General features: G+C 41.1%; 1 protein-coding gene across 1 annotated transcript in view; it reads left to right on the forward strand.

Moving 5' to 3' along the window:
- Nucleotides 1–20,855, forward strand: part of LOC145356760 (chitinase-3-like protein 1) — a 36,586-nt gene extending 15,731 nt beyond the window's left edge. The window contains exons 5-11 of the mRNA XM_080209627.1: nucleotides 2,322–2,487; nucleotides 6,712–6,836; nucleotides 9,468–9,591; nucleotides 11,574–11,756; nucleotides 13,857–13,973; nucleotides 15,243–15,378; nucleotides 20,581–20,855. Of these exons, the coding sequence (XP_080065753.1) occupies nucleotides 2,322–2,487; nucleotides 6,712–6,836; nucleotides 9,468–9,591; nucleotides 11,574–11,756; nucleotides 13,857–13,973; nucleotides 15,243–15,378; nucleotides 20,581–20,855 (1,126 nt within the window). The remainder of the gene's footprint in view (nucleotides 1–2,321; nucleotides 2,488–6,711; nucleotides 6,837–9,467; nucleotides 9,592–11,573; nucleotides 11,757–13,856; nucleotides 13,974–15,242; nucleotides 15,379–20,580) is intronic.
- Nucleotides 20,856–23,923: the final 3,068 nt, after the last annotated feature.

Raw genomic sequence — 23,923 nt, forward strand, 5'->3', positions numbered from 1 at the left:
AAGGTCCATGGGGAATGGGCTGGAAAGTGAAGTCAAGGCTCATGGTCATATTGAATGGTAGAACAGGCTAAATGGCTTACTCCTGCACTTGTTTGATATGTTTCTATCAGCTAGTTTGTATTTTAATCCATACAATTACATTTTAGAATTAAATGGTCTAGAAATTGAATCATGACATGGCCATTTGTTTTGGGACTGAATCAGGTGCTTAAGTTTCCCAATGTGGAAAATGGGAAGCTCCCATACTCTGTATTGGATTATATGCCCCTACAGGTGTCCAGACTGCATGTCAGAACTACTGAGAGGAAAGCCTAACTTACATAAACAAGAGTTCTCTCAGTTTGCTAGGACCCAATGCCTACCTTACCATGTGGCAACCAAAGAAAGACACTGCACTGACATTATTAAATAGGAGTGTGGAGTATTTACAGCTCAGTTAGTGGTTTACCACCTAGGTCTGGGCAGTTGAGGCTTCTGGGTCTAAAAGGGATAATGTTGAACTGCTGTGATTTTGTGGAATTGCATTGCTTTTGGCTTCATTACGGATAGTTTGACTGAATGGATGGTTTGGGGGAGCTGCTTTCAGGGTTGATGAACAAATAGGAGCAGCAAGAAAGACAGCAGAGAGCAAAAGAAGTTTGTGCTTGCAAATGTTTAGTTTAGAACGGAAGCAGCGAGAGAAAAGTGAAGTCACTTGTCAGGATGTGGCGTGAGGTTGAACAAGATAAAGAAGTGTGGAACCACACAGTCTAAAGTGAAAGAAGCTAAACTATTGCATCCAGTTACTAAATTATTAGCAGCAAAACAACCTGTCCTTGTCCCACATGCTGATACTATAGTTAAGAAAGCCCACCAATGTCTCTACTTTCTCAGGAGGTTATGGAAATTCAGCATGTCTGCTATGACTCTCGCCTACTTTTACAGACGCAGCAATCAAAGCTCCCTTTCCGATGTGTTACAGCTTGGTATAATTCCTGCTCTGACCAAGACCGCAAGAAACTACAAAGAAACATAGCCCAGCTCATCACGCAAACCAGCCTCCCATCTGTTGACTCTGTCTACACTTCCTGCTGCCTTGGAAAAACAGCCAAGATAATCAAGAACCCCACGCGCTGTGGATATACTTTTATCCATCTTCTTCCATCGGGAAATAGATACAAAAGTCTGAGATTACATAATAACCAACTTAAGAACAGCTTCTTCCCTGTTGCCATCAGACTTTTGAATGCACCTACCATATATTAAGTTGATCTGTCTCAACACTCTAGCTATGACTGTAACATTACATTCTGCACCCTCTCCTTTTCTTCTCGCCTATGTACAGTATGCTTTATCTGTATAGCGCACATGAAACATTACATTTCACTATATCCCAAAACATGTGACAATAATAAATCAAATCAACCCAATGGAAGAGTCTTCAGTAGTATCATCAAGCAACATCCGTTTTCTTATAGTCATTGTGGGTCCTGCTCCAGTACGTGTCAAGACCTTAATCGGCCAAGGTCACAGGAGCTTAATGTCAGAACAGCTTACTCCTGCACTTGTTTGATATGTAAACTAGCATTCAACTTCTGTATGTCAATAAAGAGCCCTATCAGAACTGAGACCTTCACGGAGGCGGGAAAGGGATAAGGAAAGAGGTAAAAACCCTTCAATTGCTAGAATCAGATCAAACACAGGAGAGGGTTCTGTCGTTAGAAGCCAGTCTTTGTAGCCCAGAACATCAGTGCAAGAATCCCATAGGGGAGTGACCTTAATTCAACCATCTCCAGGTGCTTCAAAGAATTTTGTTTCAACAATAAGGGCAGGGGTAATGGTGTCCACAGACAATTCTAAAGTGTTCGGTTCCAATTACATCTCATCCAGTAATGAAGAGGCTTGCACGTGCACCAACAATATAGTTTGAATAACATTCAGGCTTGGTTAACAAGTGGCAGATTACACTGGCATTCGATAAATGCTGGGTAATTACTATCCCTGGTGAGAAAAAGCCCAATGTTCATTGCAGCTACAGATTCAGGAATATTTAGACTGAGAACTGTTGGATTCAAAAGCAAATGTCCATATTTTCTTTAAACTGCTCAACAATTTAGGCTCATTTTGGAATCCAAATGCAAATAATGAATTAGATTCTTAAAAAACAATTTGCTTCTTAAAGATAGGTTTTCTTATAAAACACGCAATGGATTTTGAAAGAGTTCTTATATATTCATACACGACTTACGTTCCAGAAAGAGATAAGTTTCAATTTTAAAATATTTTTTTAAAACATCTTGGAACCACATAAAACCATTTCATTAATTCGCTCATTCCCTCAGGTTTACCAGCATGGCTTCTGCCGGGAAGAATCGTTCAATATTCATTCAATCAACGATTAAATTACTTAGAAAGCATAACTTTGATGGTTTAAGTTTAGACTGGAAATATCCAGGTTCGAGGGGAAGTCTACCTAGCGACAAAGAAAGGTACACGGCTTTGATTGCGGTGAGTAAAATAGCCTTCAAGTATTTTCTGCTTTTATTTCATTTTGCATTGACTTTTTCTAGGGTATAGTCCCAAGGGGAAGCAACCCTCAATGCTGTTTTTTTTTTCTTGTGATGTAAATTTTACTAACAAGGCCACCATGTGTTGACCATCTCTAATTGTGTTTGTGATGGTAGGGGTAAATAATCCTCTTGAACTGTTGCAGTCCATCTGAAGTGAATACACCTATAGTACTATTAGGAGGTCAATTCTAGGTTTTTGACCCAGCAACAGTGTTAAGAACATGTTGGGGTTAAATGCAAAGATATTCCAAATCCTAGAAGGGAAACTTGGAATACCGGTTCTTGCTTATTTAGCAGTTTTGTAAATGTGAGGAAAGAGATGACACCAGGAGAGGAAAGTTACATCTTGTTCTAATCATTCAAATAAAAAAAAAATCATCTGTAAAACATACCATAAAAGACATCAATACAGAGCAAAAGTTATACTTAATACAATAGTGGCTGCAAACACAGTATGCTTAAATTAACCAAGTTGCAATTCTCCCTACGTCCCTAAACCCAGAGAATATAATACCTCCCCAAAACAATGTCCCATAGATTTTAGCACTATGAGCCAAATCCATCTCTCTTTAACACTCAACTGTATTACAATTGCCAAATCCACCACCATCAAAACCCTAAGATAAAGGCAAAATACTGCAGATGCTGGAATCTGAAACAAAAACAGAAGATATATTTTTATATATTTATATATATTATTTATAAATAAATAAAATAAACAAAAACAGAAAATGCTGGAAAACCGCAGCAGATCTGACACTATCCGTGGAGAGAGAATAGAGCCAATGCTTCGAGTCAGGATGACCCTTCATCAGCTCTGACAATACTTTTCACTGTATCACAACAGATGTGACAATAATAAATCAAGTCAAATCAAATCTTTGTACTAGGCATGACAATAGATAGCAGAGAGATTTCCACGATCACCAGCGACTTCAATTTTGCCAAGATTCCTTAATGCACACCCCATCACATGCTGCCGTAAGCAGTCTGAGGATTCGGGATAGACTATTTAGGATGGTGAAGAGTGGTGAAGCCTGTGGAATTAATTACTACAGGAAGTAGTTGATGCCAAAATATTGAATGTATTGAAGAGGGAGCTGGATACAGCACTTGGGGTGAATAGGATCAATGGTAATGGGGAAAAAGCAAGATTGGGCTATTGAATTGAATGAGCAGCCATGATCATAATGAATGGCAGAGCAGGGTCGGAGGGCCAAAATGCCTCCTCCTGTTCCTATCTTCTGTGTTTCTAGGTGATGTCGGTGCTGGGGCCTCAGCTTTTTACCATTTATATAGATGATCTGGAGGAGGGAACCAAGTGTAGGGTGTCGAAATTTGCTGATGACACCAAGATTGGGGGAACGGCAAATTGTGCGGAGGGTGTGGAGAGTCTGCAGAAGGATCTAGATAGGCTGGGCGAATGGGCCAAGAACTGGCAAATGGAATTTAATGTTGGCAAGTGTGAGGTGGTCCGCTTTGGTAGGAAGAATGGTAGGAAGGACTATTGCTTACGGGGCAAAAAACTGCAGCAGGCGACGGTGCAGAGGGACCTCGGGGTCCTTGTGCATGAGTCGCAAAAACCCAGCTTGCAGGTGCAGCAGGTGGTCAGGAAGGCGAATGGGATGCTGGCCTTCATAGCGAGGGGGATCGAATATAAAAGTAGGGAGGTCTTGCTGCAGCTGTATAGGGCATTGGTGAGGCCGCAGCTGGAGTACTGTGTGCAGTTTTGGGCGCCACACCTGCGCAAAGATATTTTGGCCTTGGAGGGAGTGCAGAGGAGGTTTACTAGGCTGATACCGGAGTTGAGGGGGTTGAGCTATGAGGAGAGGCTGAATAAACTGGGCTTGTACTCGTTAGAGTTTAGAAGAATGAGGGGAGATCTCATTGAGACGTATAAGATGATGAATGGGATGGATAGGATAGAGGTGGAGAGACTCTTCCCGCTCAAAAAAGACAGTAGGACTAGGGGGCACAGCCTCAAGATAAAAGGGGGGGCGGTTTAGAACGGAGTTGAGGAGGAACTTCTTCACTCAAAGGGTGGTGAATCTCTGGAATTCTCTGCCCGTTGAAATGGTGGAGGCTGCCTCGCTAAATATTTTTAAGACGCGGGTTGATGGGTTTTTGATAAGAGAGGGGATTAAGGGTTATGGGGAGAAAGCGGGAAAGTGGAACTGAGCAGCGACAGATCAGCCATGATCTTATTGAATGGTGGGGCAGGCTCGAAGGGCTAGATGGCCTACTCCTGCTCCTATTTCTTATGTTCTTATGTTCTGGGATAGTCACTGTCCACTCACCGTTGGAATCAATTTTGAACTTTATTCAACAAGATTAATTTATCCAAATAAAATCAGAAAAAAAATTACAAGGCTTGGGGGAGACAGAGACAAAATGACACTGCCACTTGATTGGCAATCCAGAGAGCCAGGCTAATACTCTGGGAACATAGATTCCAATACCACCAAGGCATCTAGCAGAATTTAAATTAAATTTACAATTCTGGAGCTGAAAACTAGCCTGAGAAAAGGCGATCGTGTAATTGTTGTAAAAACCCATCAATTTCACCCAAGCCAACTTCCATCAAAAATTTAAATATCAGCTGTCCAACGGCATGATTGGCAATGTCAGAACTATTACATTGCCCTTCCAAAGAGAGAGTTTAGCTTGTCAGCTGGATAGGTTACCCAAAATAATTGATCCAATAACGAGCAGCATGTATATGCAATCTCTCATGTGGTGCTCACCATTGAAACTTATGGTGCAGTCATCACATCCTGTGACTTAGGTGGCACTATGGTCAGTGCTGCTGCCTCACAGTGCCAAGGACCTGGGTTCAATTCTGACCTTGGATCACTGTCTGTGTGGAGTTTGCATGTTCTCTCCGTGGGTCTACATGGGTTTCCTCTGGTTGTTCCAGTTTTCTCCCACAGCCCAAAGATGTGTGGGCGAGGTGGATTGGCCATACTCAGTTGCCCCTTAGTATCAGGGGGACTAAAATAAAGTTTATTTAGTAGTCACAAGTAAGGCTTACATTAACTGTCCAATTAAGTTACTGTGAAATTCTCTGAGTTGCCATACTCCAGCACCTGTTTGGGTCAATGCACCTAACCAGCACATCTTTCAGATTGTGAGAGGAAACTGGACCATCTGAAGGAAACCCACACAGACACGAGGAGAACATGCAAACTCCACACAGACAATGACCCGAGCCAGGAACTGAATCTGGGTCCCTGGCGCTGTGAGACAGCAGTGCGAACCAGTGCCACCATGCTGCTTTACTCAGTTGGCCATACTCAATTGCCCCTTCATGTCAGGGGGATTAGCAGGATAAATATGTGGGGTTACTGGGATAGGGCCTGGGTAAGATTGTTAGAGGTACAGGCTCAAAGGGCCAAATGGACTTCCTCTGCACTGCAGGAATTCTATATTATCATGTAGAATCATCAAACAATCATCTTCAAAGTGGTGGCTGGTCCAAATTTATTGCTGCTACGTTTTCATTGGTTCACTCAGTTGTTAAAGGTCTACTTCACAATGAGTGTCAAGTGAGCACTGCCTCACCAACTAAAGTAAATTCACTTCTCAACAAATGTTTGGTGTTCCAATTTCCTGTTACAAGCAACAGGAGAAAGATTTCCACTTGATCTTGTTTGGAGTAAAAGAATTTTGGGGATCAACTGGAAAAGGGTAACAAAATAAGAAGAATTTCCCAAATTTATTACCGCAAAAATGCATCCCTGCCCTGTTTGACAATACTACTGATTTCAAAACTACCTGATTGTATTCCAACAGAATAGATTGTGGCTTTTGTACTGTTGTGGCAAGGTTATATCAGATTGAGGATGACTTGGGGTTGGTGGGAGGGGGGGGGTTGGTGGTGGTGGTGGTCGCGGCGGTGGTGGGGGCAAACTCCAAAATGGACCAGGTGCTTACACCTGCAGAAACCATTTTAAATGGATGGAAACATTTTTAACAGCGCCATAATCAAATGTTCTTGCCATCTCTACTTCTATGTTCGCTGGTTAGGAAAATATATATATTATTTATATTAATATTTGTTCCTTATAATCATCATAATCCATTAGACACTTCAAAAAGAAACATGGTAAATTTTATTCATATTTTATTATCAATATTTTATGCATTTGCCCCCCCACCCCAGGAATTAACAAAAGCCTTTCAGCAAGAAGCAAAAAAGACAAAAAAGAACAAGCTACTCCTTACAGCAGCTGTGGCAGCTGACAGAAAAAGCATTGATGCTGGTTTCGAGATTAAAAAAATTGCTCGGTATGTCTGGATTTTTTCAGTATAACTGTTTTCTTCCCTCTGCAAATTTCATAATAGCTACTGGGCAATGATGTTTAGATCAAGCATTTAGATCAAATGTAATCGATCTTTTTATTTCAATCCAGATTGGACAAAGCTTTGCTTTTACTTGAGGAACTTAAATGAGGAGTCACAGAATCACAGAATCCCACAGTGCAGAAAAGGCCCTTCAGCCCATCGAGTCTGCACCAATGCATGAAATACCCTGACCTGCCCACCTAATCCCACTTGTTCGCAATTGGCGAATACCTTGAATGTTATGGCCAAGTACTCATCCAGGTACTTCTTCAAGGACGTGAGGCATCCTGCCTCCGCCACCGTCCCAGGTAGCGTATTCCAGACCGTCACCACCCTCTGAGTAAAAACATTTTTGCTCAAATCACCACCCCCCAGACCTTCCACCCTTCATTTTTAATTTGTGTCCCCTTGTAATGGCCCATCAACTAAAGGGAACAACTGCTCCCTGTCCTTGCCCCTCATAATCTGAGTCAGGGCCATAAAGCAGGGCATTCTCAAGGTTCGGAAAAAGGGTGGACTGATAAATGAATCACAATTTGTAATTTGGTGATGGCCAATTAGAAATTAAAACCTGCAGCTACTGAAAGGAAGGGACCACTGAACGAATAAGGATTTCCCTAGTTCTGTGGCCTTGGAAATAAATGACGATGAATTATTTTGATTATACCAGCAGATCAACAGCAAGTTGGATTATAGAGCATTTTTAACTTCATGAAATATCCAAAGATGCTTTACTCATTCATTATAAAGCAAACTGTGGCACCCATCCACATAATGAGATATATTGGAACAGATGACCAAAGGTTTGGACAAGGAGGTAGATTTGAGGGGAAGAGAATGAGTGAGAGATACAGAGAGGTTTAGGGAAGGAATTCCAGATCTTTGGGCCCAGGCACAGCCAGTGGACTAAAGCGATCAAATTCAGGGGAAATGCTGAAGAAACCAGGATTGGAGGAGTTCAGGGAACCTGGAGGGATTTGAGGATGGAGGAAATCACAGAGATTGGAGGATGAGGTTAAGGACCCAAGAACAAAGACATCAGAGAGAGAAGATAAAGTGAATTGTGATGGTTAGAAATCACTGAGGATGAAGAGTCATTCACTATGGGAGGAAGACTGAAGGCATCTTAATGAGAAACTCGAGTGAAGCAGCAAGCTAGAATTTTAAAGTCATGGCAAGATGGGAAGAGAGACGCGTTGTCCTGGGAGTCTCCAACTCCAGTCCCCATGAAATCTCATGGCATTGGGTCAAACACGGTCAAGGAAACCTCCTGCTGATTATCACCTACCACCTTCCCACAGCTGATGAATCCTCCATATTGAACACCATTTGGAAGAATCACTAAGGGTAGCAAGGATGCAGAATATGCTCTGGTGAGAAACATCAATACCAATCACCTACAATATGGTTCTGTAGCACCACGTGTAACTGAATTGCTCAAGTCCAAAAGGACGTATTTGCCAGATTCAGCTTATGATAAGGGAACCAAAAAGTCTGTTAAATTGGCTAGAGCACACCCTCACCAATCTACCTTTCACTGGTACATCTATCCTTGAAGTGACCACCTCTTTAACCTGTGATTATCCCCCTCTCCACTCGTACCTGTAAAGACTTGATTACCTGTAAAGACTCACATTCCAACCATTATTTTGCAATTGTGTCTCTGTCTATATGTCATGTTTGTGAACCTACCTCTCCATTCACCTGATGAAAGAGCAGCGCTCTAAAAGCTCATGATTCCAAATAAACCTATTGGAATTTTAACCTGGTATTGTGAGACTTATTACTGTGCCCACCCCAGTTCAATGCTGGCATCTCCACAACATGGTCACCATCTACAGGTGTAAGTTAGGAGTGTGATGCAATATTCTCCACTAGCCCGGATGAGTGCAGCTCCAATAATACTCAAGAAGCTCAACATCATCCAGGACATAGCAGCCCACTTAATTGGCACCCCATCTACCAACATTTAACATTCACAGGCTCCACCAATGATGCACAGGTGGCAGCAATGTATACAATATTAACTATGCACTGCAGCAACTCAGCACCTTCCAAATCTATTACCTCTACCAATTAGCAGGAAAAGGACAACAGATGCATGGAGGTGCGAGTCTGCCTCCAACCCACAAACCAACCTGACTGGGAAGTATATCACTGCTCTTTCAGCATCACTCACAAATTTCTGGAAATTCTCCCCAAGCAACACTATGGATGTAACTACACCATATGGACTATAATGGTTTAAGGTGGTTGCTTACCACCACGTTCTGAAGAGCAACTCAGGGTGGGCAACAAATGCTGGCCTTGTAAGCGACTCTTGAAATGCATAAAAAAATTGAAAATAAACTTGGTGCCAGAGCAGTTGGAGGGATATTAAGGTTTGAATTAGTGACAAGGGCCACACTGGCAACTTGGGCAGGGCAGATGGTGGAAAATATAAACAGACGGTGAGGATTCAGCTCGGGATGAGTTGTTGCCACCAATAGGGCATCTTTATCATGTTATATCAAGATGTATCAGCATGGAATTGATTATTCTTAGAACTGTGACTAAATACTTTTATTTCTACAGAAATCTTGATTTTGTCAATTTGGTTTCATATGGTTTCCATGGGGCTTGGGATCGGTTCACTGGACACATCAGTCCTTTATATCGTGGCAAGGCTGATAAGGGTGCTTATGAAAATCATAATGTGGTATGTATACAATCTCTCAACATTCACAATTACCTAAGAGTGAGGTGGGACATTGCTCTCATCTTAATACATGTATTCAGAACAACCCTACAACCTTTTCTTAGATAACTCCAAGTTTTCAGCTCCACGTCTCTGCTCAGAAGGTCACTGTATAAGCTCAGTATTAAGAAGAACCTTTGGCTATCATCCTTGTTGCCTTATTCTAGCATTAATAATGTACTCTCGCTACTCCAGATTAAACTTGCCCCCTGCCATTTTTGTCTTGCTTTAATTCAACGAGATTTTCACAATCCAGATATTTTGTCCCAGTCTGGCAAATCAAAGGTTTTCCAGACCTTCCTTATATTTTTGACACTGAAGATTAGTCCTGTTGCTCTTGCATGTGCCCATTCCAGCCCTTCAATGACTTCCTTAATATTCCACAACCAGAATGGGCTGCAGTACTGAAGGTATGATCTGACCAGATCATCGTATAGTTGGATCACTACTTCAATCGATCCTTTTGTCTAAGTAGTTTGGCGTTCTCATGGCATTAATTGCAGAATACCACAGATTTAGGAAATCTGAAATTAGAACGGAAAAGGCAGGGAACACTCAGCAGTTCAGGCAGCATCTGTGGAGAGAGAAACAGAGTTAACGTTTCAAGTCAAGGACCTTTCATCAGAACTGGGAAAAGTTAAGAGTTCAGTTCCCTTGACCTGAAACATTAACACTATTTCTCTCTACAGATGTTACCAGACATATCGAGCAAGTGCGTTTACCTGGGAAGTATCCTCGCTAGGTTTCAGCCAGGCTGCCAGTGTGTGTAAGGTCAAATCGCAACAACTAAGGTCAAGCAGCAGAAAGGAGTAATTGTTTGAGAGTGAGTAAAAGCAGAAATAAACTGAATACTTTTCTGCTGAGTTGTGAAAATGTATAGGACAACTAACATTCATTTCCCCTTTAAATTGCAACAGACTATTAAGATTCTGTTTTAATACTGTATTTTCTATCTCCTAATTGCTACGCTGCCATTGGAAAATGCATTTTGGATTGACAGTTTGCCTGTTATTTGCCAATAAGAGACAGCCCATAAAATTGGATAGATTGTCCTCCTGCCCTGCCCACCTCTAAAAATTGGGAGAACAGAATTGAATCAGGGAGGTTAAGACCTATGGTAACACCAAGTTATAGCTGGCACATTGATAATAATTTTCCACCTGAAGGAAGTCCATGGCAAAACTCTTATGAGGCTCTGAGAGGTTTGGGTAAAGTTGTGGGGAGCATTGTTGGGTCAATTCCCTGATGAACCATCTTTTACAAGCAGCAGGACCAGATGTGGAGAGACTGCCTGCTCCAAGGTGGTGAGCAGCCCATTACGGTACTATTATTAAAGGCCGAATTAAGGGTCGTTTCACAATACCACTGACATTTTGTTGAAAGGAAGGCAACACCCTGTCACATGGGGGAAGTCTCCAGCTAAACAGACCACATTTCATCAGGAGGGGTTCACCGTCCAACACACATTCCTTTAACAAAACACATCTGCTGTAGGCCTGAAATGTCCTGCATTCCACACACCTATCACCTATCCCAATGATTGAGGCTCTGACCAGGCTGATAGCATCAGGATCCTGCCTGCCACCTTTACATCATCTAATGTACATTAAATTGATGTTGAAATAGACTGAGCTCAAGGAAGATTAGAACATTTCTGAAATACTGTTACTGCAATGGCTTTATTGAATAATTCAATTTTGGAGAAATTGTCTGGTGAGTTGCAGCTTAAGTTTGAGTCCAATATTAGATCTTCACCCATGTATATTGCAACATTTTATAGATATCAGCATCAGGATATTATCGGACATTAACCATGTACCCAGCTATTCAGCAAATAAAGACACACTCTGGTTTGTAGGGGGATATGTGGGAGTGATTTACACTGAACAGAAGTATCATATGAAGCTGAATACCCCAAAAACCAGTTCATTGTTTCATTGCAGAATTTTGCTGCCAAATATTGGATTAGACGTGGCTTGCCAGCAAACAAAATGATAGTTGGATTTCCAACATTTGGACGGACCTTCAAGCTCAAGACTTCTAATGAAAGTGTTGGTGCTGAAACCAATGGTCCAGGACCACCTGGCAAATACACCAAGGAGGCTGGTTTCCTATCTTATTATGAGGTGACAAAATATGAATACTTTTATTTCTAATCCATTGATTATTTCTAATACATTATGCAACATAATATTTCCCAGTCAATTATTTTTCCCCTGCCATCTATAATCATTTCCTTCAGACTTTGCTGGTGGGTCTCTGATGGTGAACATTTGATGGTTGGATTTTTTATTCCACCCAATTAATTGCTCCTTATCAGTTTGCTGGAAGCATGAGCTGATAAAGCTGCAAAGGAACCAACAACCAGATTCTTGGATAATATTAGGGCCACCCAGCCCATCGCCTTAACCAATGAAATTTAAGGATCAAGAAACAGACAGATCCAATGATGTAGGGTGAATTAGAGACAATTTAGATACAGAAGGAAAGGGTTGGGTTGAAACACAGAAAAGGGCAGAAAAAATAAGAAAGAAAAACGTGATGTTTTAAATTTCAAGGACTCACAGGAACTATCTACAATGTGTGCAGAGGAGAGATTGTGGTTTGAACTGTTCCATTTCCGCCTCAAGTGGCATTGCAGGAACATAAATCTCATAATCCAAAGTTTTGTGATATACCAGCCATAACTTTGTGATGGCTTGAGTTCATATTTATTTGGTGCGCAAAGAGCAATTTGCTGAAATTCATGGGAATATAGAAAGTGAAATCTTCTCATGGGGTTAATGGTGGATTGATATTGATACAAATCATCCAGAAATTTGTGACAACTCAAAACGCAAGGCTTATCCCTTACTTGCCCTAAATTGCTGAATTTATTTTAAGTACAAAAATAATGCTGTGCACCTTTGATGAGCTGTCACTGATTTCTACCCATTAAAAGGTAGTATTTTTCCTAAATCTTCTGTGCAGCAGCACAGTGGCACAGTAGTTAGCACTGCTGCCTCACAACACCAGGGACCTGGGTTTGATTCCTGACTTGGATCACTGTGTGTGGAGTTCGCACATTCTCCTTATGTCTGCGTGGTTTCCTCCCACAGTCCAAAGATGTGCATGTTATGTGAATTGGCTATGCTAAATTGCCCCTTAGTGTCAGGGGGATTAGCTAGGGCAGCTGCATGGGGTTATGGGGAAAAGGTCTGGTGGGATTGTAGTCGGTGCAGACTTGATGGGTCGAATGGCCTCATTTTGCGTTGTAGGGATTCTATGATTTCCATCTAAAATTGGACAGAAAAAAGTGTTTAGTTATAAAAAAAACTGTTACTCCATCATATTTTCAAGGTGTTCCAGAGAAGCAAGTCTGTCAGGATTGTATTGAGTAGATTAAGATTCTGTTTGCTGGAATTCAGAAGAATGAAGGGAGATCTCAGAAATCTATATAACTCTAACAGGATTAGACAGGGTAGATACAGGAAGGATGTTCCTTATGGAGGGGATGTCTAGAACCAGGGGTCACAGTCCGAGGATACAGGGTAGTCCATTTGGGACAGAAATGAGGAAAAATTTCTTCATCCCGAAAGCGGTGAATCTGTGGATTTTTCTACCACAGAAAGTAGTTGAGGCTAAAACATTGAATGTTTTCAAGAAGCAGTTAGATACGAGGTGAAGGGGATCAAAGGATATGGGAGGATGGTGGGGTCAGGGTGTTGAGTTAGATGGTCAACCATGATCATAATGAATGGCACAGCAGCCTCAAAGGGCCTCTTCCTGCTCCTATTTTCTATGGAACACTTCAAATATTTCATTTCAAATGCTCTGTAGTACAGCTCTTTCTGCACATCAATTTCAAACATTTTAAATACATTGTAATACAGCTTTTTTGCCAACATCGAGACCCCAAGGAATTAAAAGAGTAATTGAAGGAATGACAGAAATGTCTCTGCTTCCTAAGATGGCAATATTTAATCTTTACAGCTGTCTAAGAAAGTAGGCAGCGAATAGTTTAATGCCCATTCAGAAAACAGCACATATCACAATGCAGCACCACATCACAACTGGACCGAAGTGTCAGCCTATATGATAAGCATGAGAGTGTTATACATCTTTAGCTGTAACTAGGAAATAATACAAATAGATAGAGGTAGACAGATCAATACAAAAATTAATAAAAGGTGCCAGATTTTTCTCATGGAACTTATAATAAAAAATCTAATCCTTCCCATCGACAGGTCTGTGACTTTTTGAAAGATGCTAAATCCAGATACATTAAGGACCAGATGGTCTCATACGCAGTTAAGAAAGACGTATGGCTTGGATACGATAATGTGGAAAGCTACAAGACCAAAGTATGCTTGTGTATTGTGAACTGTATTGTTATAGTTGAGACAACGTTTAGAAAATATTGTTATATTTGTGCACATTGCTATATTAAGCAATATATTGAGGGATATTTGAACTTGTTGATATGGGTCAAATAGATACACACCATGGCATTTTGGAAGCCAAATATTAATTTATGTGTATCAAATTTCTGATAAACACATTTTGGAGTTATGACTTAGGATTCATTCATCAATGAGGCATTCATTTCAAATGAATAGGCCCATGGAATTCAAACAAGGCAAACAAACAAATAAGGAATATAAACACAAGTAGGACAGAATTGGTTGCTCTTTCAGGATCCAGGTGTGAAGACTGAATTCCATATGGCCCATAGTCTGTAGTTTCAAAATAACAATAACTTGCTTTGTTCCCCAACATCACGACGTCTAAGTTTACAGCCAATGAAACAGAGATCATCAATTTAACTCTGAGGAGGTCTAGTGGCTCAGTGAATACCGTGCTTATCTCTGAGCCAACGGCACTAGCTTCTAGTTCCACCCCAGGACTCGAAGGCCAAAGAACACATGTTCATGATGTGGCCAAAGAGGTTGAGTGACGACAGGCTAGCAACCTGTCCCAAGAAATCCCAAGTTGTAGGAACGGACAAGTGTATGTGCTCTGTCTGCCTCATGAGCCTGTAGGTATTGGTAGGGATGGTGATGGATTTATCATTTAAAAATAGGTTCAAAAGGCGATTCAAGGGAAATAATGAGCAAGGAGAACAAGATTAGCACACTGATTCAGACAAATGCTCACTTGATAGTAAACGCCAACAGGCTGAGTTAATCAATCCATTCCAAATTGTACATTCTATCTAAAGAATGATAAAAAGAGCAGCATTAATAACTACTTACAGGAAAAAAAAACTTAAATCATGATGTTTGGAGATGTTTTGCAAAGAGAATGGTTCATAATTTCTCTCATGCTCCATCACCCTTCAAATTTTATTTAATCCATATGCTGAAATTGTAAATGTTGCAGTATGACTTGAGCAACATCACCAATGTGGCGATGACCTCTGATGCCTGAAAATTGGTCAGCATCATGAGACATCTCCATGATAGTTGCTAGTCATCCAGAGTTTCACCTCCATCAAGGTGATTCAAAAAGCTTGGATCGCGAAGGACCAGGAAAGCCTGAATAAAAAACAATGAAAGTTAACCAGATACATTGAGATTTGTAAATACTACCTAAGCAAGAGTTAAAATAATTCCACTGCTGCTTTATTATAGGTCCAGTGGCTACAAAAGAATAAATATGGTGGTGCCTTTGTGTGGACAATAGATCTCGATGATTCCCAAAATCATTGCAAACAGGGAGTATTTCCTCTAACAACCTCATTGCATAAACTTCTTAAGATAAATCCAGGTAATATATTTACCACTTTCATAGTTAAACAAGATTTGGAGATGATGCATTGGACTGGTGTGGGGGCACGGTAAGAAGTCTCACAACACCAGGTTAAAGCCCAACAGGTTTATTTGGAATCATGAGCTTTCGGAGCACTGCTCCTTCATCGGGTGCCTTCCAACACTCACCTGATGAAGGAGCAGTGCTCCAAAAGCTCATGATTCCAAATAAACCTGTTGGGCTTTAACCTGGTGTTGTGAGACTTCTTACTATAGTTAAACAAATGACAGTATTTCACAAAATTGAATTTACTCCCTAGTGACACGAGTTACAATAGTTAGATGATATTATTGCATACGGTCATTTTATTGCAGTTTTAAAAATATCAAGCACATGTTTGAAGTTTTGGCAACTAAATTACAAGTGACTTTTTTGATTTGGTTTATTGTTAAGTGTATTAGTAAACAGTGAAAAGTATTGTTTCTTGCACATTATACAGTGTTCCGTACATACAGGAGAAAAGGAAAGAGTGGAAATATAGTGTTACAGTTATAGCTACAGTAAGAAATCTCACAACACCAGGTTACCTAGTCATAGCTAGGGTGTAGAAAAAGATCAATTTACTGCGAGTTAGGTCTATTCAAAAGTCTATGACTAGAAGGATCACGATGAATCACCAAGTTTAAATATTTTGTAAATATAAGAGATCAATCATTTTTCTGTACCAAAGGTCTCCGGCTTAATTCAACATGGGCAGAAAGAAAAACCTACATTTATTATGTAGAATACTTCTTTTGTTGTATTATTGTTCTTTTTCTGTGTCCACACTTTAAAAGGACTTGAAGAAATGCAAATACATTTGCAGGAAATTTCTCATCCTATCTGAAAATGGAACTGCACCATGGCAATAGCAATTGGGCTGAGTTATTGCAAATTGCAGCTGCAGTCCTTGTATTCAAAGAAAAGAGAAAGGTACAGCACAGGAACAGGCCCTTTGGCCTTCCAAGCCCGTGCCAAATTCAAGCAAGACTGCAATCAGTTGTAGGAGTGAAGTTCTGCCACAAAACATACAAACATTTATTGATGATGTTCGAGGAAACCAAGACACTGTGTAGGAAGTGAACAATTTAGAATTAATCAGCATTACTGTCACTCTCTTCTAGCCAGTGTTTGGCCACATTCCTCCATCTAAGTAGCTGACATTGAAAAGTATTTATTTAAAGGAGATTTGGAAGAGACTAAAGGCACCTCGGCAAGAAGGGACAGGGAATGCAGATCATAAGCTGAAGTTTTCCACTCCTGTTCACGGTGGATGTGTTTGGTGGCTCAACTGGAGAATATAACGGGAAGGCCCTAGCTATGTCTCCCACTGGCATAAATGCGAGTTGCAATTTTCCTCCCCCCCAATCAGTGGCATGTCGCAATCCTCTCCCTCCAACTTCTGGAACATTATAATACTTTTCCATATCGTTAGCTTACCCATTAGCCAGAATTATATCTCCATTTCAAATTTTAATCACGTGCCAGTGTGATGTCCAACCAGTGCAATATAACACTGGTTTCAAAAGGTGGGCATTTGGTGGGCAGAACACAGAGGAGAATTTGGAGATAAATGCACTTAAGTTAATGGAGGAGCTCTGCATTTTGGGAGATGAGGGGATGGGCTAGCAAGTTGGCACAGCAGCTTCTTCTTGACTATCTTGTGGTGCCAGAGTGCAGGCTTCAGTGTGGTGTAACGTGGAGGGGTGGAGGGCGGAGAGCCAGCACAGGCTGATGGTTCTATACAATTATACTGGAGGGGTTACCTATGGAGGTGAGACGAAGACAAGGGCAATGCAAATTGAAAAGCATGTTAAAAAATACTATTACAGCTAAGAATATTTAGCTTGAGCTCAACTGACATGCTTGGAGTCAGGCTAATTAGCTAATTGTGCCCATTCAAACAGGACTAATGCGAGCTCCTTTTGGGTAACCACATAAAATAATTGAGGGATAAATTGAAATGCAGTTCCTTAAAGGGCTACTGAATCAAATGTAATGGAATCTCAAATGTGACTAAAATGTAATTGAAGGGGTTGAGAAAGCATCCCAATCCCTGCGGAGCTCACCGGGCATGGAAGGCCTTGATAGTACTGGAAGGCACCATGTTTCCCCTTTCCAGGGACACCTGACAATAAACGTAGTTGCGGAAGAGAGGCAGACAGTTCAGGTGGATGACCCTCCTAACCATTCACTGGCTGGACCAATTAACTAGTTTGACTAGGCCCAGGAGCAGGGCCAAGAGGAGATCATCATCCCTCCTCACTGAGTGCCCAAAGATTAGGAGACTAGCACTTATGTGTGAGTGTCAATGATTACTGCTCTACATTTAACTCTTGATACATGGACTTCCCAATCCAATGAGTGCTATGGCTTTGCAGTACCATTGGGCAACTGGGAAAGCCAGAATAAGCCCTTATCAAACTGCCCAAGGATAGTGCTTCTAATCCTTTGCTCCAAGTTGAAGTCGATTGACAAGTACCCTCCATGGTGCAAGCAGAACACAGGACTTGAGAGCGCAGGTTAGGACAATGTCTGCACCTGAGATGAGAGTTCAGGACACAGTCAACTGATTGAAGCTGTCATCACTTGGTTGTGCAGTATGGTGTGGACTTTTGCTCAACAAACATGCACATTAAAGGCAGGGAATCTATGTTGTGGACAGGACCCACATCAATCGGCCGCGAGGGGTAGCTGTGCACAATAAATGAGAGTAATCCTTAGCATAGACATGCTAAGCACCAAGTCTACAGTGAGACAATTAGGAAGTTAGAATAAAAGCCAAATACTGCAGATGCTGGAAATTTGAAATAAAAACAGAAAATGCTACATGAACTCAATAGGTCAGGCAGCATCTGAAAAACAGAAAATGCTACATGAACTCAATAGGTCAGCATTAACTGAAAGTTAATATTTCAGATCTAAACAATCCTTTGACAGGAATAATGGAGTGGCCACCTTGCTGTCTCCCTTATTGTTTATAGGCAGGACAGAAAACAAAGAAGAATGCAACAGCAATACTGGTCTCACTGAAGGCAGGATCTGAGCTGTGAACAGGAAGGGGTGGTAGGGTCTCCTCCGCATGGAGAGGATGAACCTCAGAGAACCGTCACTCATAAGTGCCTCACTGGATCAAGGGTTACAGACAGCACTCGTCATTCTTGCAGACATCTGAGAACTTGCGTGGCTGAAGACTGCGCATGTGTGTCTAGGGAGCAGCTCGCTCAGGGCGGCACAGTGGTTAACACTGCTGCCTCACAGGGAGTGTGGAACTCAGAACAACTACAATCACCAAGTGGTATTGAGAAAATTGTTGGAGCTGCAGGCTGACAAGTCCTTGGGTGTTGATGGACTTCTATCCAAGGGCATTAAAAAGTGTGATTAGCGAGATAGTTGATGTGCTGGTTTAAATTTTCCAAAATAACCTGGATTCGGGGTCACTTCCATTAGATTGGAAAATAGCTAAGGTAACTGGGCGGCACGGTAGCGCACTGGTTAACACTGCTGCTTCACAGCTCCAGAGACCTGGGTTCAATTCCTGGCTTGGGTCACGGTCTGTGTGGAGTTTGCACATTCTCCTCATGTCTGCGTGCGTTTCTGCTGGGTACTCCGGTTTCCTCCCACAGTCCAAACATGTGCGGGTTAGGTTGATTGGCTATGCTAAAAAATTGCCCCTTAGTGCCTTGAGATGCGTGGATTCAGGGGTAAAATATGTAGGGATATGGGGGTAGGGCCTGGGTGGGATTTTGTGCGGTGCAGACTCAATGGGCCGAAGGGCCTCTTTCTACACTGTAGTGTTCTATGATTCTAACCCCATTATTCAAAAAGGGAGAGTGACAAAAAAAAGTAAACTACAGACCAGCTAGCTTAACATCTGGCATAGGTAAATTGTTAGAAGCTATTATTGAAGCCAATAATAGTGGGCAATTAGAGAAATTCAAGGTAATCAAGCAGAGTCAACATAGTTTGAGAGAGAGTAAAATCATGCTTAATCAATTTATTGGAGTCCTTTGAAGGAGTCACGTGCTAGTGATAAAGGGGAACCGATGGATCTACTGTATGTAGGCATTTGGTAGATTGCCACATTAACAGTTATTGTGGAAAATAAAATCTTATTCTATAGGGGGTAACATATTGACATGGATAGACAATTGACTAACCAGCAGGAAATATTAGGCATAAATAGGTCAATTTCTGATATGCAAGATGTAGCAGGTGAAATGCCTTGTAATCTGGGTCCTCAATATTTTACAATTTATATAAATAATTTGAGTGAAGGGGGCAAAGGTATGGTTGCTAAATTTGCTGACACAAAGATAGGTAGTAATGTAAGTTACAGTCTGCAAAGGGATATAGTAAGTGGGGCAAAGATCTGGCAAATAGAGTATAAATGCAGTAAAAGGTGAAATTGTCCATTTTGACAGGAAGAATAACAAAACTATAATCTAAATGGTGAGATATTGCAAAACTCGAGATGCAGATGGATCTGTGTGTCTTAGTGCATGAATCACAAGGTTATTATGCATGTATAGCAAGTAATTAGGAAAGCTAATAGAATGTTGTGTATTGCAAGGGGAATTGAAAACAAAAATAGCAAGGTTATTCTTCAGTCATACAGGGCATTCATGAGAACATATTATGAGTATGTGTACTGTATTAACAACCTTATTTTAGGATGTAAATTCATTAGAATCAGTTCAGAGAACATTTACTGGTGGGTTGGCCTATGAGGAAAGGTTATGCTTGTATCCACTGGAATTTAGAAGGGTAAGAGGCAACTTGATTGAAATCTTCAAAATCCTGAGAGGTTTTGACAGGCTGGCTGCAGAAAGGTAATTTCCTCTTATGTGAGAATCTAGAATATACAGGTCACTGTTTAAAAATAAAAGGTTCACCCATTTAAGTCAGAGGTGGAAAATTATTTTCTCAGGAGGATCACGAGTCTTTGGAATTCTTCCTCAAAAGACAGTGGAAGCAAAAATGTTGAATATTATTAAGGCAGATAGATTCTTCATAAGGGGATGAATGTCAATGTGGTGTTGAAGTTAAAATCAGATGGGCCAAGATCTTATTGCATGGCAAACAAGTTCAAGGGGCTGAGTTCTCTCTCCTGCTCCAAATTCATATTTGAATTTTCAAATTAATCTCAGTAAATGCAAATATTCTAATTTTGTCTTCCAGCCTGTGAAACGTCAACCTCGAAATCATCTTTCAGTGAAAGTACTAAGAGCAAATCTACTGGCCGCGCAGAAGTACGTATCAATGGGCCATGGTGCCTCAATAAATCAATTGGAATTTACATTGACCCTCACGATCCAACCAGATTCTATCGCTGTGACCAACTAACCACTCATGAGCAGTGTGCTGATGGACTGATCTTTGATTCAAGCTGCATGTGTTGCAATTTGCCTAAAAAAGTCACAACTACCAACAAGTATGGTACATCAGTTAACTGATCCTCCGCCATCCATCCCCCAAAATATTACATACCACACCACCCACTCCCTTGATACAAATAGCCAGTAGTAGTATGATATTACGAGTGAAATGCCTCCCAGCTAATCCAGTTATCAACTCAAAACCTTCGGCTGCAGGTTTGGAGCCAATTCCTCATTCAGTATTGCAAATTCTTGCCCTTACACAATCCTATCTTGAAGTAACGTGCTGCTAGATAGCTTTTTAAAAGTTTTCATCCAGGTACAAAATGTCTACCAGAACTCTTATCCATAACCACAGCAATATGTTATTTTTAAATGGATGGGTACTGTGTGACTACATTTTTGGGAACCATGTTGTGAATTTCAATTGGGTCTTTCTCTTCAGCAGTCACTTAGGGCACCTTTGCAATCCTTTCTGGCATTCTGCCAGAAACATCAGGCAGATGGTCCTGTGGTTCCTTGGCACAGATTTGCCATGGAGGAATTGTTCTTTCTCCTAACACTATGAAATTCTGTAAGGCTAATCAGGCCATTTGGAGAGATTGTCCCAAAATACTGTGCTTTTTCTGATACACATATATGCTGCATTCCGGTTTAAGCACTGGTTGCAAGTTCAATAAGGTGCAGATCTAAAATACTTTTAACACTGAATATACATTACTTTCTAATTTTCTTTCTTTCTTCTACACTTTCATGCTATGACGTTGTTAACCATGCTGAAAACAATAATCAAGGAACTAAAGTATCTATTAGTTACGGCTAGAGCATGAATCTCAAAATGTTACCTTCAGGTTGTTTCTTCAAGATGCCCAGCATAACTGTCATCAATTATGTTTTTAGTATTGGAGCATTCACTATTGGTTTGATTTTAGTAAACAGTTGCAAGAAACTCTGAGCTTTGGCTTCTGTCATAAGCTGAACACTCTGGATTTGTCCAATGCTTGCCTCTGGAGAGCCTAGGAAATTAAGACAAATCCAAAGTTGCATTTGACCCGAAATGAATAATCCTATTGTTATTTGTCAAATCTCAAATACTTCTCCAAAACAAATAAAATCTACTGCATTGCAAATTTGAGAATTTTTGATTAGTAATTTAAAAAAAGTTTGGACTGGATCTTCCATATCGCTGCTAAGGGTAATTCTTAAAACAATCTTTCTGTTGCAGTTCATTTGTTCTTTGTATGTGCATCCCTGTTATACCCATTTCCACCCTACCTGCTTTCATAATTCCATGCATTTTCCAGTTTTCTCTTCCTCTCCTTTTTGAGTGGGAGTGGTTGGATACTGCAATGGAAATGATAGTAAGTACACCACAGTGATAGTTGCAATGCACAAGCCCGTGGATGCATCATAGAATCTCTACAATGCACAAGGAAGCCACTTGGCCCATCAAGTCTGCACCGACCACAATCCCACCCAGGCCCTATTCCCTTAACCCCATCTATTTACTCTGCTAGTCCATCGAACATCCAGGAACAATTTAGCTTGGCCAAATCTTTGGATGAAGAAAGAAACCCAAGTACCCTGAGGAAACCCACACAGACAGAGGGAGAACATGCAAACTCCAGACAGTGACCCAAGCTGGGAACTGAACCCGGGTCCCTGGTGCTCTGAGGCAGCAGTACAAACCCGTGTTGGCATCCAGACAACAGTGTGGTACAGGTGGCTTTTGAGGTTAATGTCACAGAGACAAGATCCATTTTCTGGTGGTGAGCACCAACAGCAAGAAACCATAGAAATCCTGCAGTGCAGAAAGAGGCCATTTGGCCCATCGAATCTGCACCAACCACAGTTCCACCCAGGTCCTACCCCCACATAGTTTACCCACTAATCCATCTAACCTACGCACCTCAGGACACTACGGGGCAATTTTAGCATGGCCAATCAACCTAACCCGCACATCTTTGGACTATGGGAGGAAACTGAAGCACCTGGAGGAAACCTACACAAACATGAGGAGAACATGCAAACTCCAAACAGACAATGACCCAAGCCAGGAATTGAACCCAGGTTCCTGGAGCTGTGAAGCAGCAGTGCTAACCACTGTGCTATCATGCCACCCAAGAAATTCAGCCAGAAAAAGAAACAATCAGAGAAGCAATGCAGAAAGGGATGAAATGGGTGGAGTGAATGAGGTTCTCAGAGAAGTGGGACATGCAGGCCTGAGGCACTCAATATTGGGCCTTGGACTTTCATAGATGGTGAAGATGCAGCTATTTAGTGTGATTCCAGACAGCTAGCTGGTACAGAGAATTTCAATTTGTGGTTAAACATGGCTAGTAAAGGAACACCTGACACATTCAGGTATGATTTTATTAAAAAATGGACATACTGTTTTGATGGCAGCCATTCAAGTTAGGGTGCAGGTACAAATAGCAAGTCACCACTGCTGGCACCTTTGCATTTCAATAGGCTCTGCACTAAAAATTCAGCATAAGTTAATGTAACAAGAGAAAGGTAGTAATTATTTCCATTGTGGAATGAGATAGGCTTCAGGAGAATAACTGCTGATTCTTTAAAATTAATAGAGCACATGAAGTTGGGTCTAAATTTTAAGGGACACCACAACTAATTATAAAAATTGAAAGGAAGGCAATGGCCTAGTATTATCAATAGACTGTTCATCCAGAAACTCAGCTGATGTTCTGGGGTCCCAGGTTCGAATCTTACCACTGCAGCAGGCAGAATTTGAATTCAATAAATAATATCTGGAATTAAAAGTCTACAGATGACCATGAAACCATTGTTGTCAGAAAAATCTATATGGTTCACTAATGTCCTCTATGGAAGAAAACGTGCCATTCTTACCCAGTCTTACATGTGACTCCAGAGCCCAGTAATGTGGTTGACTTTCAATTGTCCTCTGGAATGGCCCAGCAAGCCACACAGTTTAAGGGCTACTAGGGATGGGCAATAAATGCTGGCCAGCCAATGACTCCCATGACCCAAGAATAAATAAAAGTAATGACAACAAGTGGCTGGTTAGTTCAGTGATCTGGCATTTAAAAGGCTACTTGAACACAGCTATTCTTTTGGCAGCTCTTGCTCATATCCCCTCCCCACCACCATTGTTGACCATTCAGCAA

This window comes from Carcharhinus amblyrhynchos, chromosome 22 (genome assembly GCF_965287045.1).
Source record: "Carcharhinus amblyrhynchos chromosome 22, sCarAmb.v2.hapA, whole genome shotgun sequence".
Taxonomy (NCBI): domain Eukaryota; kingdom Metazoa; phylum Chordata; class Chondrichthyes; order Carcharhiniformes; family Carcharhinidae; genus Carcharhinus; species Carcharhinus amblyrhynchos.